Source organism: Ambystoma mexicanum, chromosome 4p (genome assembly GCF_040938575.1).
Source record: "Ambystoma mexicanum isolate Mex_15411 chromosome 4p, UKY_AmexF1_1, whole genome shotgun sequence".
Lineage (NCBI taxonomy): Eukaryota > Metazoa > Chordata > Amphibia > Caudata > Ambystomatidae > Ambystoma > Ambystoma mexicanum.
The window spans coordinates 1,246,580,697-1,246,598,178 of NC_090927.1; the positions used below are offsets into that span (position 1 = coordinate 1,246,580,697).

At 44.6% G+C, this 17,482-nt stretch overlaps 1 protein-coding gene across 2 annotated transcripts in view; it reads right to left on the minus strand.

Moving 5' to 3' along the window:
• GNPAT (glyceronephosphate O-acyltransferase) overlaps window positions 1-17,482 on the minus strand; it is a 796,967-nt gene that overhangs the window by 428,741 nt on the left and 350,744 nt on the right. For both annotated transcript variants that reach the window (XM_069606907.1, XM_069606908.1), the window contains exon 6: window positions 8,780-8,855. In XM_069606907.1, coding sequence (XP_069463008.1) covers window positions 8,780-8,855 — 76 coding nt within the window. The remainder of the gene's footprint in view (window positions 1-8,779; window positions 8,856-17,482) is intronic.

The following is a 17,482-nucleotide window of genomic DNA, read 5'->3' on the forward strand; positions in this document are numbered from 1 at the left end:
GGTTGGCGAACTGCAGTGCTCAAAGATTTTGCCACAGCTTTTGAGCTCTGCAACCTCTCAAGGCTTTCATCAGCCTTGCTGCCAAAAAGATGATCACCATAAAAGGGCATGTTGAGGAACTGGGCTTGCACATCTGGAGCAAAACCCGACTTCCGCAACCACGCAAACCTGTGTATCACGGTGCTCGCCACCATGGACCGACTGACACAATCTGCCATGTCCAGACCCGACTGAACGGACTCACATGGCATCCTTGCCATCCTGCACCATAGCAAGGAAACCATCCCGTTCCTCCCCTTCGGGAATATGATCAGCCGCTAACGAAGTACAGTTCCACAGAGTGTGCGTGAAACGTGACAAGGCACACACAGAGTTGGCTGCCTGTAAAGCCATACCCCCTGAAGAAAAAACTTTCTTCGGCCAGCCATGAAAACGCTTGTCGTCCCCATCAGGAGGGATGGTGGGATACGACACCTGTTTCGCTGGGGCCGTAGCCGCCTGCACCACCAAACTCTCCAGAGTGGGGTGCGTGGTCAAGTAGCAGGGGTCGCTTCTGGCTGGATGGTATTTTCGCGGCAAAGACTTGCTCACTGCCGGGAGACTCTCCGGGGAAATCCAAGCCGCTGCCACCCTCCTTTGCAATGCCATATGGAATGGCAGTACCGGGTCAGTTGGTGGACCTTGGTCGAGGATATCCGTCAGGTCATCCTGCAGAAAATCCACTGGTGGCGCAGACCACCCCAAGTATTCCATGACCCTCGACATAAGGCACCAGTACGAGGACTCGGCATGGGTGCCAGGCTCAGGCCTACAGAACTCCACCTCCGGAGAGAACGACTGACGCAGGACTTCCATCTGGCTATGACCAGAGAAAATCTCGTCTGGTACCGTATCAGGAACCAACCCTTCCTCAGATCCTTCATCCACCTCAGAAATATAATCCAGAGGCTGGAATGTGGGCACAGAATAAGGGATAAAGACATTTTTAGCCTTGGCCAGAGCCTTTCTAGGGGGTTCCACCATGCCCCGGGGTACCTCTGACAAAACAGCCTCGAAAGGCGTCGAGGGCATCAATGGCGTTGACGTCGAGCGTGGCGCCGACAGCTTCGACACAGTCCTCGAGGGCAGAGCCCCGAGCGTGTCCTTCGACAGCCTGGGCGCCGATGGCATTGACGACTTCCTCGGAGGCGGAGCCTCGGGAGAGTCCCTCGACGACCTCGGCGCCAAAGACGTCGACGTCTTCTTCTTCAAAGACTTCACAGGCTCCGACGGTCTCGAGGGCGTCGAGGATTGTGACCTGGAACGGGCATGACTAGAACGATTCCCCTTGTCCGAGCGGGACCTCTCCCGCAAATCGTGCCGACCACCCTTAGCCCGAAGGTGTTCAAGCGGTGTCTCTAGTACGATCACGGCCGGCTCCTCTCGGAGGCGCGGACGGACCGGAGCCCTGCGATTCATAAATTGACAACATCTCCTTACATAAGGAAGCCCATTCCTTAGGAGTCGAATGCTTGGTGGGACAAATAATATTGGTTTGTTTTTATATAGCACCGAAAGGCAGGCGTCTTGCCGAATGTGCCACTTATCAATTTATCAAGAGCAGGACAAACCATCTAGCAGAGGGAGTGGAGGGGTCAGAATGTGGCTACTTATCACCTCAGGGTTTATCTTGAAATTACTCAAAACGAGAAAACAGAAAGCACTCATATTGCACAGGAACTGATGCATGGTGTAATCAGGCTCTTATTGTGATATAGGTAGGTGAGGGAATTCCTTGAGCAGTCAACGTTCTTGGGCAAGTTACATCGAACGAGGAAAACTTTTTTTTTCTTCCAGCACTTCACCAATGCAAATGCATGCAGATGAAAAGCCTTCTTGGCACAGCACCCAACTCTGACAATAGAGAACGTCAAATATGGCGCGTTATATCCCCATCCCTTTAAGATCAGAGTCCACAGCAATAGGTCCAGACTTGAAGATCCCAAAAAGAATAGGGAGGTCATTAACTCAATTTAGTATGAAGGAACTGTACTAAAGTGTAATTTGTACACAGTTTCTTTTCAGCATCCACATTGTTCTGCTTTGTGAAAATATCTATGAAAACTCTTTGTCTGCCCTCTTATAAATTGCCGGCTATGCTCGAAATCTATGTGGTTTAATTGTGCCGATAACATGCATCAGTGTGAAATGTAACTTATGCTTTGGCGATTTTCGCAGTGTAGTATCCCTCACTGATATATTTCTAATACCAAACTTGGGATTTTGTATGATCCAGTATACTCCAACATTGATACATCCTTAATACCGATTACGCCATGGTAACAGAAATTGGTACGATGATTCCAAGATGGTACTCAACGTGAAGCATGTGATTATCACATGATTATGCATATCACGCTATAACAATGGTGACCATATCAGTGCCATGTGTTCAGTGGCGTTTCTGCCTCTAATGGAGAATAGATTGCAGATGAATTTCTTTCATTACACAGGTAGACATTTCTGTAATAAAACTAATTTTGAGTTTAAATTTGATTTTTTTTACTAGACTTTATACATTCCATAATATACGTTTTAATCCTTTTTTCACTTTTGGATTCTTTATAGACCCAAACACTGAATTGAGTCTTAATCTTTTTACGATGGAGCCCCAACACAGGGACTCGAAGGTATGATTCTTCCATGTTGATTTGGAATTTCACTATTAATATATTGAAACTTTTAATACCATTGACATGAATAGCCTTATTGGTTTCTATATTTAGATTTCCATTCTGCAGATATTCTTGAATGACCCCATTTTATCACATTAATACTTAACAGGAAGATTGATTTATCGCTGGGAATTCACATAAATCATAAGGAAAATAGCCTATATTTTTGTTCTTAATGTTTTGAAAGAATATGAATGAGAATTTCATTGATGGTTTTCCATCTTAATTTAATTTCCACCCATTCTCTCCACCCTTATTGCCAATGTGCTGATGGAGGTCATTCTAAATGATACATATTTTGGGAGGAAATCGATAACGTTCAAATCAGTCCTAGGCAAACCCAGAAATAGTACAGGCCTGATATTCCGATTCTACCAGGCCAAAGTTGAGCCACAAGATTACAGAAGCTTGAATTATCTGTCTGAAGTAGAAAATGATATTAGCAGACAGACGCCAAAAATATATTGGGATAGAACTTGTGGAAGAACCGCAAAAGGTTTAGCCTCAAATCATTTCAGCCTGAATAAGGTTACATTGTATGTAAATTACATTAATCATCATATACACTGCCACAAATTTATGAGTGAGGAAACAAATGGTGAAATGTAGACAGGATGTGGGCACATACATTACTTCCATATACAGTGGTATGAAGGCAATAACAGGCATGCAACGCCCAAATGATCTAGCATTTAGTTTTTCGCACTCTGCCAAGGAAATTTGGGAAAAGTACCAAAGATAGATTTAAAGCATGCTTTTTGAAAGCTGTGTATTGCACCAGGTGTGAAGGCATCATGTAGCAGACACAGACCACAGGTTCAAGGTACTAAGGTGGGATTTCCCCACCTAAATAAACTAGATGCTCTGTGTCAGGAAGCCCAAAGTCAAACTCTGTCTGTGTCCAAAACATATACTTGCACTCACGTCTTAATTGTATACAATGTGTAGGAATGTCAGAAACCAAACCAGAAGTGTTCAAGTTCAGAGCTTCTTCCAGCTTGTGGCTTATAATCAGCTTCCCCAAGTTCAAAATAGTTCAAAAGGCACATGGGTTTCCTTCCCCAAGAGTTCAATTCTTCAAGCCTTTTAAACAACAATTCCCTGGGACACTTCCCAACTTTCAAGAGATTGTCACTTTTTAATAGTTCATATAGGCAGTTCAGTTCCTTGACTTCATAAGAGGTTGTTGTAAAACACATGCTTCTTTTTAGTGGCTCTTCCACACAGAGGTGCACTTGGTCTGTGCACAGTGGTAATGGTTCACCCATTACAGGCCACGGAACCGATACCCCTTTTTTGGCTTCTTTTCCATCAACTCTATGCCACTGCTTCAATTTCACAGTGAGGTTTGATTCATACATCTGCGTCTCACTCCTCTGAATTTATGTTGTGGCTTGTTTGGCCACTGTGCATTTGTCACATTTTATTGCACTCTCCTGGCTGTTGCCAACGGTTGGTTTCTCATATAATACAGTTTCTTGAATGTTCTTGGCTATTACCAATACTTGTTTGCTCATACAATGCACAGTTCCTTGTATCAGGCAGATTCTCAAATTTGTTTTACTCTGCTCAAGGTTCAAGAATGCTCAGAAGCTTGCATCTGATCTGTTTGCATTCACGAGCGTTTATATTTGCTTTACACTTCATTCAGTATTCAAAAGTAGTTGCTTTGCTTTCAGTTCATTGTAAAATGATATTCATTGCCTGATTCTTATATCCGCCAGCCGACCCGGTGTTCCCTAGTCTGGTTTCACTCAGTGGTTGGTCTTCAGCGAGGTCCTCGACCGCCATAGGATTTCTCCATCCTGTGCGGTCCCTCACTCCTTCTCCCAGCTGCTTTCCGTGGCTCCGCTCACCCATGGTTTCTCCACCTGCAGCTCTGTATCCTTACGACTGCTCCGCTTGGTCAGGACGGCCTACCTCTCTTGTAGTCTGTTAACGGCTTCAAGCATTCTCGCACTTCGCTTCCTGCTACATAAACACTGCAATCATGAAAGGGGCCTGAGCATTCCCCCTGCCACTCCGCCGATCTGGAGAGGTCTTCCTGCACGTAGCAGTCCATTTCACTGCTTCCACAGCCGACTCCCTTTCTAAACGGATGTTGGCTTTTAACGCTCCCGCCACCATACTGAGTCCAGTAAAAACTAGACGGCTCACCATTAGAACGGTAGTTCTGCCTTACTCGTGCTGTCCTCCTTCTCCTCCTCATCCCAGTACACAGCTGAGGCTGATATGGATCTGTATCACTAAAATGAGGCTGATATGTGTTTGCATTACCAAAATGAGGATGTTCCTAGTTGGACTCTTCCTCGTACCAGTGCTAGGCTGGTGTTTTTTGGTGACAGTTGGGGGGGGGGGGAGAATAGGGAAAGGGTTAACGATAGACTACAATGGCTTGAGGGATAGAGGTTTCATCACAAACGGGAAATAGGGGATACTGTGTCTCACCTAGGGACATCCTTTTCCCACTCCCTAGGTGTCCTCCACCCAGGTGATCCTCCCTCGCATCTCCACCCCCAGGGTGGGGATCCAAAAGCGATGGCCTTTCCCTGGCCACTCGAGAGGAGGCTACAGGGGGAAAAGATGTGAGAACGCCCTCACGTTTGGTTCCTCACACAGAGTCGAAAAGCAAGAAAGTGCACAAACAAAGCACTGCATATATTAAGGTTTGGAGATGCTCATGGAACCAGGCAATGATCGAGTGGGCGAATGCTAACCCAACTGGTTCCCTTTTTTCAAAATAAGATTCACCAGAAATTATGCATATGTCAACAGATTTACCTCGTAAATTGAATAAACGAGTTCAATAAACGATGGCTCACAAAACGGTGTTGAGTTGTATGTCATGATGCCTACCCCCGGGGACCCAGACCAGGTCCAGCAACCCCAGAAGCAGGCATCAAGTTATTTTGAGCAAGCCCAAAAACCCCTGCTAGGGGCTGTTTGGGTGCAGTCCTGGCACCTATGGCGCCAGGCTCATATGGAGAGTCAGTCCTAGTGCCTATGGCACCAGGCTCATAGAGTAGAACTTACCTGATGCAGACCATGCTGCACGTTTACCTGATGCAGACCATGATGCAAGAGCTCCAAGCCAAATGAGGCTTGGAAGGGGCTATTTTACCTAGGGACTATTTTTTACTCGGGAGGGGCTGGGAGGAATACTTACCTACTACTTTGGAGGCTATTTAAACCACGCCCGAAGAGCAGCACACGCTTCGCGTTATTCTGCATCCAGCAGCGTAACGCTCACCGTGCCTGCAAGTCTGCATCCAGTCTTCTGCCATGCCCGCCTCGAGTTTGGAGCTCCTAGAAAAAGGGAGAAAGAAGGAGAAAAGGTTAGAACAAGAGCAATACCTTTGATCCTTACCTGAATTCCCGATCCATCGCGCCCTCGAGCTGGAAGAAAGAAGAAAGAAGTTATTTTATGCGTGTCGCCTCGCCTGCTGCAGCGTTGCGCTGAACTCACCCGCCTTCGCAGCATCTTCACATTCCACCGCATCCTCCTGCTTGTTCCCGCCGCATTCCGGCACCTAAGGAGTAGACAAGAACAACAAGGTGAGCCAAGGGAATACACAGAGGAATAATAGTTACCCCCCCATAGACTTACCTGATTTTACCACCGGGGGTACTATTCCTCTTCACGGGTCGGCGCAGCTTCCACTGCATCTTCGCCGAACCCCGGTCCCTAAGGGGAAACAAAAGGACAGCAAGGTGAAACAAAGGGACTATCAAGGGGAACCCTCCTCACCACAATAGACTTACATGATTTTACCGCCGGAGGTATTATTCCCTGAGACTTCATACTTTCTCTCAGCACCTGAATAAGGGAAAAAGCAACAGGTCACATATTGACATTATTTATCGAACTGTGTTGGAAATACAAATCCTTACCAGAATGTTACCGGTTGCCACGAGGAACTCTTCACTAGGGGCAAGCTGCAATCTGCAAGGAATCAGACAAGAGTGAAAGTCAGGCATTTGAACTCTTACGAACTACATACTTTTCGGAGTCAATATTGTTCTGGAACCCACCAATTCCTTCGAGCCAGTGAAGCAACTGGTTATCAACGCACCCCTGCGCTCAATGAAGGATGGAGAGCTCATCTTTTCAAACCATCAGATGAGACTGTAAGAGGGGACATCAAAGGTGATCCTTGGGGAGAACAGCGGGGGTGGGGGTATTTACACTCAACTCACGGGTGGTTAATTCCCTTTCTCCATTTGCAGAAGAATATTCCTACGGGCCAAGCAAACGAAGCTAGGTGGGCCAGTCCAGTCCGTCATCTCGGCCATACGAGTCACATTGGTGGAGACCGCAGCTGTCCAGTTCAGATAGACGCCTCTGTGGGAGCCAGGTGAGCGTAACATGTATTGTAAACAAGGTCCTGTTAGTCTGAATTAAAACATGGTTAAATAAGTAGGAAACATCTGCTATGCAAAATAATAACTTGTCTGGTTGCACACTTATGCCAGATCCCTTCCTCATCCAGTCTTTTTTCATTTTTAAATTCTTTCCTCAGCTTCTTGTTTCTTCTGCTACATTTTTGGGGAAGTGAACGGTACTAACTTAAAAGGTCTATATTAACAAGAGCAGAATAATAGTAAATATCTTTCAAGGACTTAGCATTTGCCATGTAGAAGGTTGCAAGCTTAAGGAAGGAGGATTGCAAAACATCTAACCTTTTCGCATAGCAATCTCAATGCTATGCAAGTTCTATTCAGCTTTGTCAATGTTAGGTGAGTAGAAATAAAATAGGAGGAACTTTGATAGTGGATACAAGGAAATTAATTTAACACGGTTTACAGAATGATCCTTATTTTCTGTACTGTGGCAAAAGACGTCTAAAAGGCTGTTTTGTAAGTCTGTTGTCTCGGTCTATGAACTACTCAATGGGTCAGCGGTTCAACAGAGTAAAGGAAAAGAGGTGGAGCGGAACGTCAGGGAGAATGCAGAGCTTGTCCTAGCTGAGAAAAAGTGGAATAAAGTGCCTAGTTTGTCCGAGGTGAGAACCACATGAAAGTGAGACCAGAGCTCAAACGAGCAGAACATGGCAAAGGACACCACTGCATTTCTTAGTTGTCAAGTCCATGCCGAAGTGGAACAACTGTCCCACTAGAGCAGATTCTGAATGTAGGCTATACGAGGATCAAAGTGGCTTAAACCAGGCAGAAAAACTCCTGAACGCTGACAGCAGTGGGGGGAGGGTGCAGGGCATCCGTGCAGAGAGGTACATATGTCAAGAGATGTAATGTTCGTAAACAGGGCATACTCCAAGGTAGAAGTGATGAGAATCCACTGGCGTGCAAGCAGAGCTGAGAAAGAGAAGGTGAGCCCAAAGAAAACAGATGTGCCAATCTTGGGATGGCCATACCACAATGAAAAGCACAGATACACAAAGTAAGCCACATTGAATTGTCTTCTTGGAGGTGGAGTCTTGAAACTCCACAATGGTGAGCAAGAGCTGCTGAGAGAGAGAGACAAAAATAAAGATTTGTTTGTTGGAAATATTGTTTTTTACACTTCCTATGGCAAAGCATATGGTGCAGAGAAGGCTCAAGAGAACCAAGTGAAAAGACTCCTGAGAATTGGACTTCTGCTACTCTGCAATATAGTGCTAGAGGCTCACAGTGGGAGAGATTATCTAATAGGTAGGAGCCGGGCGGATTATTAATTTTGTCAGCAACAAATCATACAATGCAGAGAACATGAACTGCGAGATGTAATGATCACTGGCACAACCAGAGAAAGACCAAAATGGAAGAAAGACAACCCAAGATTTAAAGAAAAGAAAACGCTTATATGTGACCTGAAGAAAATAATGTTTTTCATTTATATTTGATTTTGTGAACTCAATGCAGTGACCCGCCACGGTACGTTACATATAAATGTAAAAGCTTCACTGTCCCATTAAAGAAATAGTCTAATTTAACATCTTTATCTAACTGCATAAAATAAGTGAATTTCTGTGTATACTTTTAGCACCAATTTATAAGAACTTTTACTTATGGATCTGTCCACCGATTTAAGGATTAAATAGCAAGGAAGAAACAAACAAAAATCTTACCAAGCTTCGGGGACAAGGTTTTGCTGGTGCGGCTTCTCGTACCTTCCACAAAAAATTCCACAGGAGCATGGCCACCCTGTATAAATGAAATATTGTTTATTGCTTGATAATCAATAGTTGTCAAACTGGTCTTAAAAATGGCTACTCCAGGGAGGCCCTAGCACAAATCAAAGAAATAACTAGTGCTCAGCTTCCTTTTGATCCCCCTGGTGGTCCTGCTCGGGGACACGCTGGAGGATGGTTCCTACCCACTCAAAGACCCTCGAGCCTCATTGATATCCCAAGCTAATCCTAGTAGTGAAAATTACCAGAGCCTGCTTTTCAAAATCCCTGGAAGACCCCCTCTGGCTTACTGGTGGACCAAGGTCTGGGAGATGTTGGACATGGAGAGGATTACGGCGCTTATGACTAATTCAGTCCCCAAACATACATAGACCTTGTCCCCATTCTTTGAATAAGTCAGGGATAGGGAAGCCCACTTGTTTTGGCCCAGTCTCATGTGAAACCTTTGCCTGTTGTGAACAGTCAATTAACAATTACCTGGGCGGGCAGGGGCAGACGTTTGGAGCCCTGGAAGAAGCGGACATGCCAACAACAGGGGGTTTGAAGGTTCCTCCCTGGACAATCTGGACTTTTAATTGCTGGGAGAGGTGCAGCTTGTCGTTGCTTTACCAAGGGTTAATGACTGATATCCAAAAACGCTGAAGCGCAAACTTGTCCCCTTGTAATCCCCCATGGATTCCCCATGTGTGTTTTTTTCTGCTCTTTCTTTCTCCATGGGGGTGGGGGCTTAGAGGTTGGGGTGAGGAGTGGAGGGAACAAAGAAATTGTCACTGGTCTGTTCATTATTGCCATTTTCCATATTGCTCTGTGTTGCCATCTGAGTGAAAAATTAAATAAAGCTTATTTAAAAAAAAAATGGCTACTCCAATTCCTCAATACTTCAGTATCTAGCTTGTGGAAATCATATACACCGTGTATAAAAGGTTAATTCAGTGAGTCCAAGAAGCCCAACCAAAATAAAGATCTGCTGTATAAAGATCTACCAAAATAATTCTAGTTGAAAATGTAGACTTACATTTTGGACATGTTTTCAGCTGAATTAAATAATACCAACAACACATTTTATGCAGGAGCTTCAAACCAGATTCCTCACCAAAACAGGTTCATCCCTGTTCCTCTAAAACCATCAAGGACCACATTGACACCCTCGGTCCAGCCCTTGCTGATTTTTACAACCACTCCTTTGCCTCAGGATCCTTCCCCTCCCCTCTGAAGCACTCCCTTGTGCATTCTCCTCTCAAGAAACCCACAGCTGATCCTTCTTGTCCGGCTAACTATCGCCCAATTTCCATTGCTCCCTTTCTGGGCAAACTCCTCGAAAAGCTGGCCATCTCTCAGTTTAACCTTCATTCCAATTCTTTTGGCTGTCTCCCTGACCACCAGTCTGGCTTCACAGCTGCCAGAAGCATGGAAACTGCTCTCCTGAACATCTGTTAAGATCTGCTCTCCAACCTTGACTCTAACATTACCTCTGTCCTCATCCTCCTCGATCTCTCTTCTGCCTTCGACACGGTCAACCATACCATCCTGCTCAACCGTCTCCGTGATAACCTGGGCATCACTGATCAGACTTTGGCCTGGCTGACCTCTTTCCTCTCTGATCGACACTCCCAGGTCCAACTTAGGTCCTTCCTATCATCTATCTTCCTCACTACCTCTGGTGTTCCATAGGGGTCCAACCTCTTGGCCTGGCTTATCAACCAATACCTGGCAACTCTCGCCCACTGCGTTGCTATTTTCTGTCTCAATTTCCAGTCCTACGCTGACGACACTACACTCATTTCAGGCTGCCCCCTGCCACCTCCTCTGCCTCCCTCATCTTCTATTGCCTAACTGCCATTCAAGATTGGTGTGTCGTCAATGATCTTTGTCTGAATGCCAGCAAGACAGAGATCCTCCTCATCGGCACACCTTCACCATCCTTTCCCCTCACTCTCTGGCCGGCCATCCTTGGCCCTCCTCCTACCCCCACCTGCGAGGCGAATAACCTCTGGGTCATCTGTTACTCCACACTTTCCTTCATCGCCCACATCTCTGATGTCTCTAAAAAGTCAAACGTCCTACTGCACATCCTCAGAGGTACTCTGCCTTTCCTCTCCTTCCCCCAGAAGCTCTGGCTCTCTCAAGGTTGGACTATTGTAACAGCCTCTTTCTAAATCTACATGCCTCTACACTCCGCCCTCTGCAACTAATCCAGAACAGGACTGCGAGACTTTTCCTTGGCCTCAAGCCCTGAAATCTCTCTATTGACTCCCAGTGGATGCAAGGATTCAATTCAAAACCCTCTGGATTGTCCACAAGGCTTTCTGGGGCCTGGGTCCAAAATACCTTCAGCTATCCCTTCGCAAATGCCTCCCCTCTCGAGCTCTTCACTCCTATACCTTTAACTCCCTCTGGGTCAGTCGTTTTTCAAAGAAACAAGCTGGGGATTGATCTCTGTCTTCGGCTGGTGCCTCCCTCTGGAACAGCCTCCCTGCACTCTAAAACTTGAGGAGAACCATCTCTGGTTCCAGAAGCACCTCAAGACCTTCCTTTTTGCTTCTGCCTTCGCTCCCCCTCTCCCCTGCTGATCTGTTCTCTCTTGGCACTGTGAACCTGGTCACCCTCTGTCCTCCGGGCCCAGGTACTTGCTCACCCAGCCACCCTCGCACACTGCCTCCAGCCACACCTTGCACTGGGGTCTGTATATGTACCCATACAGGCCCCCCCTTTTTCTTCCTGCACTTATCAGACCTACCCCGTCTGCTGCCTTAAACCCAGCACTTGCCAATTGCTGACTGCACTACCACTGTTTGTTGCCTTTATTATGTATTTATTTATTATTATTTATATGTTTCTCCTTTGCTCCACACTTTCCACTTCTCCCCCTTCAGTGCACTTTTCCCTTTCCCCTCTCCCATGTACTTGCGCATTCTCAATTTAAGATTTTTTTTTGTTCTCCCCTGTTCCCCTACCTTGCCTTGTCGCGCTCTGAAACACTTGTGTAAGAGCGCGCTAGAAATAAAATATCAATATCAATATCCTGCTGCTAAGCACTGTGTTAAGTGCAGGATTTGTGACGGACTTGAAGCTGATCACAGTTTTATGGAGAAAAACCATAACTCAATGAGCTAACATGCAGGTGTAATGATCTAACATATGTTATGCCTGAATACGCTAGTAAGGTGTGGAACTGCCCTCGTGATACAGGGGTTATTGGGTGCAGGGAGGTGGGATGTTCAGAGGCTGGAAGACTGGAAGGCTGGAAAATGAGTAGATGAGGGATTAGTGAAAGACCAGAGGGGCACACGTAGCAGAGGTGTGGAGTGGGCTGAAAAAGCAGTATGAATGTCATTGGGATAACAAAGAACACATGTAGCAAAAATGAAAGACCTAATGTGTATTCTGGTGAAACCCTGCATAGCGATGGCATGGAACTCAAGCACAGTGCCATCAGTATAAATGTGGTGGGCAGACCTGAAGAAATGAACAATAGCGGAAACATCAGTGTGGACCAGAGCGATGCAGAGGGGAGTGGGGAAGAGGGGGAGAGCGGGGCCAAGTTACTCGCATGGAACTCCCTCATACAGGACCTGTTCGAAAGCACAAAAGGGCAAGGGCCGATGGACCCAGTGGGCCGGTGGAGAATTGGCTCCCGGTGGCGAGGCGAGCAAAGGCACTCAATGGGGGTTGCGGCCATTCCGCATGGGGTCTAATGAGGGAGTCAGGGACAATAAATGGCTGAACATCGTGGACTGACAAGGAGAGGGTCAAGCCTACGCACCAAACAGACGGACAATAGAGTGCAGATCCCAACACGAAGTGCCAGTTGTAGTGCAATGTTTGCTGGTGTTTGTTATGTGTTGGAAATTAATAAAGAGTTTAAAAAAAAAAGACGAGTGGGAGTTGATATATCGGGAGTCTAGGATGAGCTAAAGCACAACAAACAAGGCAGGCTGAAATGTGCCATCTGCAGCAAAACTGCAGAAAGAAGGGAGACGCAGCAGGGTTGGTGTGGACAGGGTGTGGAAATGGTGTGATGCCAACACATTGGGGGATGGGTAAATGCAGAGATGCAGTGCGAGTGGAAAGCAGGGTGTGGAGATGTATGCAGCAAAACCTGGGGATCATTCCGTGTTGGAGAAGAAGTACTAAAGTGGGGCATGCTGAAAGGAAGACTCTCCATCAATGTAACTCTTTTTCCAAACACATATGCTAAAAAACAATTGTGTGAATTTTCCAAGACTATTTTATAAGTGAAGTCCAAGACTTCAAGATATACCATATTACCTACTAAAAGTACTCCTGAGCAAAGAAAAAAAGTGTTGTATGATCAGGTTCAACAATAGGTTTATTTTTGGCTATTCATTTACAATGCTCAGAGACTATGAAGAAAATGTGTAATGCCATTGGAAAAAAGCGCATCCATCTATTACAAAAAACAAATACCGCTCATCACCGATATGGCGGTTAGAAATTTCAGACTGGAAATGTTTTTCCAAATGGAATAATGACAACTAAAAGGAGCGTGCCAGAAAACTTGGCAATAGGAGTTCATGTGCATCTTTAATGAAGTAATAAAAGGACTACGAGAACATGCCTCTCATAATTTGACCAAGCATGATAATTGCATCAGAACAACTGCACCACAGAATGTGATTATCAGAATTCCTGGGCCTCTGCTTACTATCCTCATTACATTGTCCTTTGAGCTGTGATAACATATTTTTCAAAACGAGTCTTACAGTTTAGAGGCACATACACTATCTGTTTGAACTCCATAACAGAAAAACATGCCTACCAAAAATGGGGAAAAAGAACATATAGGAGTCCAACTCCTGCTTCTATCCACAAAGTCCCACTGATATGTTTTTCGAATCAGTGACCAGCAGAGCAGTCACATGTATTACTGCCTGATCTCAAGAGGAATTTTAAGGGGAAAGAATAGGTTTCTTCTGGAGCCCCATTGAAAAAAACCACATATATTTGCTTTTTAAATCAATAGCAATCCTCACAGGTACAACAGATTGAGTGTTGTCTTCTTAACCTATGGACCCGTCTTCTGAAATTCAATCAGTTAAACAAGATTCATGGGGATGCTAGTGGCAATAACTGCAAACACATGATTATATTGAAAAGCCCTCAGCAGCTGAGCACAGAAAGAAACAGAAGGTGCATTTTCCTAGACTGTTACTAGAGCACATTTCCTTCACTGTACTATCAAAACGTCAGATTTGATTTTAAAAGTTGCAGATTTATTTTTCAACCCAAAGAGTCTTCTCCTATGTCCTTTCACCCGTACCCCTCACAGACTGCTGTGCTAGACTTCAATACCAGTTGGCGGGGCTCTGTAAAAAGTGAGGGATTGTAGCAGTTAAACACACAATGGGATATTTGCAGACCCGCAATACTTTGCAAGCAAAAAATATTTAAAGCCTCAGCATGAGATGTGCAGCTTAAGAAAATGTTATGAATCAATGTTATGAATCTGTATGTGCACAATTATTATGAAGTGCATACACGATTGCATGCAACATACCCCACCTTTAAATTGTTGGGTATGATGTCAGTGCTCAGTGAACCCGTTTTTGTATAGCAGCGAGTTACCATAGAATTTGTTAAAGTCCATGCTCCATGGAACTCTGAAAACTTGGAACGGTTGCAGATTGTGTGTAAAGCATTCTAGTTATCAGAGTATCCGTTGACCTAATACTATATACAAGTAATGCCAGGCACAGCCCATAATCATTTAACTCTTGCAGGCCAAGTAAATGATATTGCAATGCTGCTGTCCACTTATAGGGTCATTTTAGCAATGCTAAAGTAGAAGACGCTGAGCATGACATTTGCCTACTCAAAATCCTTAGAAGCCAAATTAATATTGGAGGTCTATAATGCATTAACTTGTAAGGGGGCCCCTACAAGGTGCATGAGTGAAATATGTACAAAGAATAGGAAGCATAGGATGCGGCTACACATCCAAGTAGCCTGCTTACTTACAGTCAGTATCCGATATTTGAGATGACAGTTGGGTTACATAGTCTGGGTGATGCCTTTGTAAAGGCACCATGAGTAAAAGAAATTCCTGTGCTTGAACGTCATTCATATTATAAAAAACATAAAAGAAGTGGGTGTAGGTACAAGTCTGGTAACCTTTTGCAGAATCAAGGTTGTTTGGTAATATCTGAATGTGGCCTGGTGCGGAAGTTTGAGTCATAAGGTAGAAGTGTGGTAGAGTTCAGTTCCTAGTCATGGGTTGGGAGGGAAGATAATTTGGTTAATGTGTGCAGGCATATCTTAGTTATATCTTCTGTTCATGAAGCCACTTGTTCATGTTCGTTTTTAACCTCTTGTGGGTGTATACTATTTGTAGGTTTTTCGTTCATTTAGCCTTTATTCAATATAGATCTTCAGGCACAAAAATACAAATTAACTTGATTATTCATCATGAAATAGTATTAAAAAACCTTGACACGCAATAAAATACATTCAGAGCAATAGTACATTTTGTTAAAATTGGTAACATATACATATCGTAGCAATTCCTTTTTCCGCCTCTACCATGCCCGATGGATATATTTGGCCACCCAATATACCACTTCTAAGTTGGTAGATGATTTACAAAAATGTTTGGCCACCAAGATGATATAAATGTTCCAAAGGATAAGCATGGGTCTTAAATACATTTTTCTCGGGTCTCAAAGTTCTTGGCACAGCAAGAGGAAATGAGAAACAGATTCTTCACAATTGCCACAGAGTGGGCATATTCCTGTGTTGGCCTCATCCCAAGATGGAGGCAACCTTCAGAATACCCAGTCTGTACTCCAGATATACATTTTTTGCAAACGGAAGTATTAGTCATATCCAAAGTCTGGTCTGTTCTCTAAATAGCCCATGGCCAAGTATAACCTTGAGCATGAGTCCACCAGCTTCCTCCTAGACACCAACAGTGCAGACCGTTTTAGTAGTACTGGGGTGGCTTGGTCAATAGTACATTGAGTCTCCAACAAACTGATTAAATTCAGATCTTTTAAGCTCTCTTAAGAAGCTCTTCACATGGACCACCCACAGAAGACTTTTACCACCTTCAAGTGATAAAACATGCCCCAAAGCCTCTCTGTATTTTGTGAGAGAGGGTATTCCCCAGAGCATAGCTCAATAAAGGACAGGTCTTAACCTCGCCGCCCATTGGGTCGAAGGTCAACCTCCATATGAAGCAAGACATTGAGAGACCTTCTGGGCAGAGACAATACTTTTTTCAAAAACGTAGTTTCTGCAATTTGAAGGGCCTGGAGATTAGTATATCCCCAGATACCCAGCTGTAAAGGGCCGAGGTCTTTGCCTGTGCCTTGGAAAGTTCCAATGCAGGGGATGATTGCACCCTTCCCATGTTTTACAAAACATGTTCTTATGCCCCCCACTAAGTTTCTCTTAGTTGGACTTTGATTTTTCAATCTGGGATGACCATAGACCAGTGGAATACCAAGATAATAAAAAACCTCCACTTGTTCCAGTTTAGGTTTTGAAGGTCAAGCTTGCATAGTATGGCAATGTAAATAGGCTAGACCAGCATTCCAAGACTAGTCAGTATAATTTAGAATCATTTTGAGAGAAAGCAAATATTAGGTACCTGCTATGGCTTGTGCCTTATTAAATCTGTTTGAATAGGTGGGAATTGTCTTTGTGCCCTGCTAAAATTCTTCTGAGCGGCAACCAAATGGATGCTGGGCAAGCGCACATGCGCACAGCTTAGAGGGAACGCTGCTCGGCACCCAATTATTTAAAAATTGACAGTCATCAAATCAACATTTGTTCATTAGGAGGCAATAAAAAAATACAAATAAACAGTGTTTTAAACAACTCAAAATGAATGTACAAAAAATTCAAAAGAAGTATTCACGAGGAGCATATGGTATGGAAGTCACTATGAAAAGATGCTGGAAGAGAAGAGTGGAGCATCTGGTTTTGGGCAGATGGGCTGTGGCAAGTACCCCTATGGTGCAGCATAAACAATGAGTAACTACTGTTGTTAAAGTGTTGGTAAACAGTCAAACCATTGCAGGGCCAGCCAGGGACGTTTCCAGGGGTGGGCAAAGCGGGCAGCTGCCGGGGGCACAGGAGCTATGAGGAACCCCTGGTATCAAAAGAACAAAAACAACACAGTAATGCAAGTTTTAAAATCTTTATTGATTGGTTTTAAAAGGGTTGGAGACTTCCTATGCGGCCCCATCACTAAACTGGCAGCAAGCTTGACCTTTTAATCAAAGAAAACAGTTCTAGTAAAAATAAAGAAGCATCTACTAACCCTATTGTCTGCCCTAAGCATGTACAATAAATAGTGAGGGGGAAATATGAAAGTTGCACGACAAAAAGTAGTATCAAAATGAGTCGGGGTGGCTGTACGTTTCTCAGCAATACCCTTCCCCTATGGATAAGCCACACGTCCAGAGAACAACTGCAAGGAGGATGGCTGGTACAGGTCTGCTACTTCAGTATCCTTCCAAGCAGCTAGAGTACAATTTGTATAATTCACTTCCCAAGGCCACTGACCTGGGTTTAGAGTCAAAATGTCACAACAGGCTTCTCTTGCCTCTTTCAGTATTAACTCAATACAGTTCTGTTCTCGGTATTCAAAATGTTGTCCCCTCTGGTTCTGTTCAC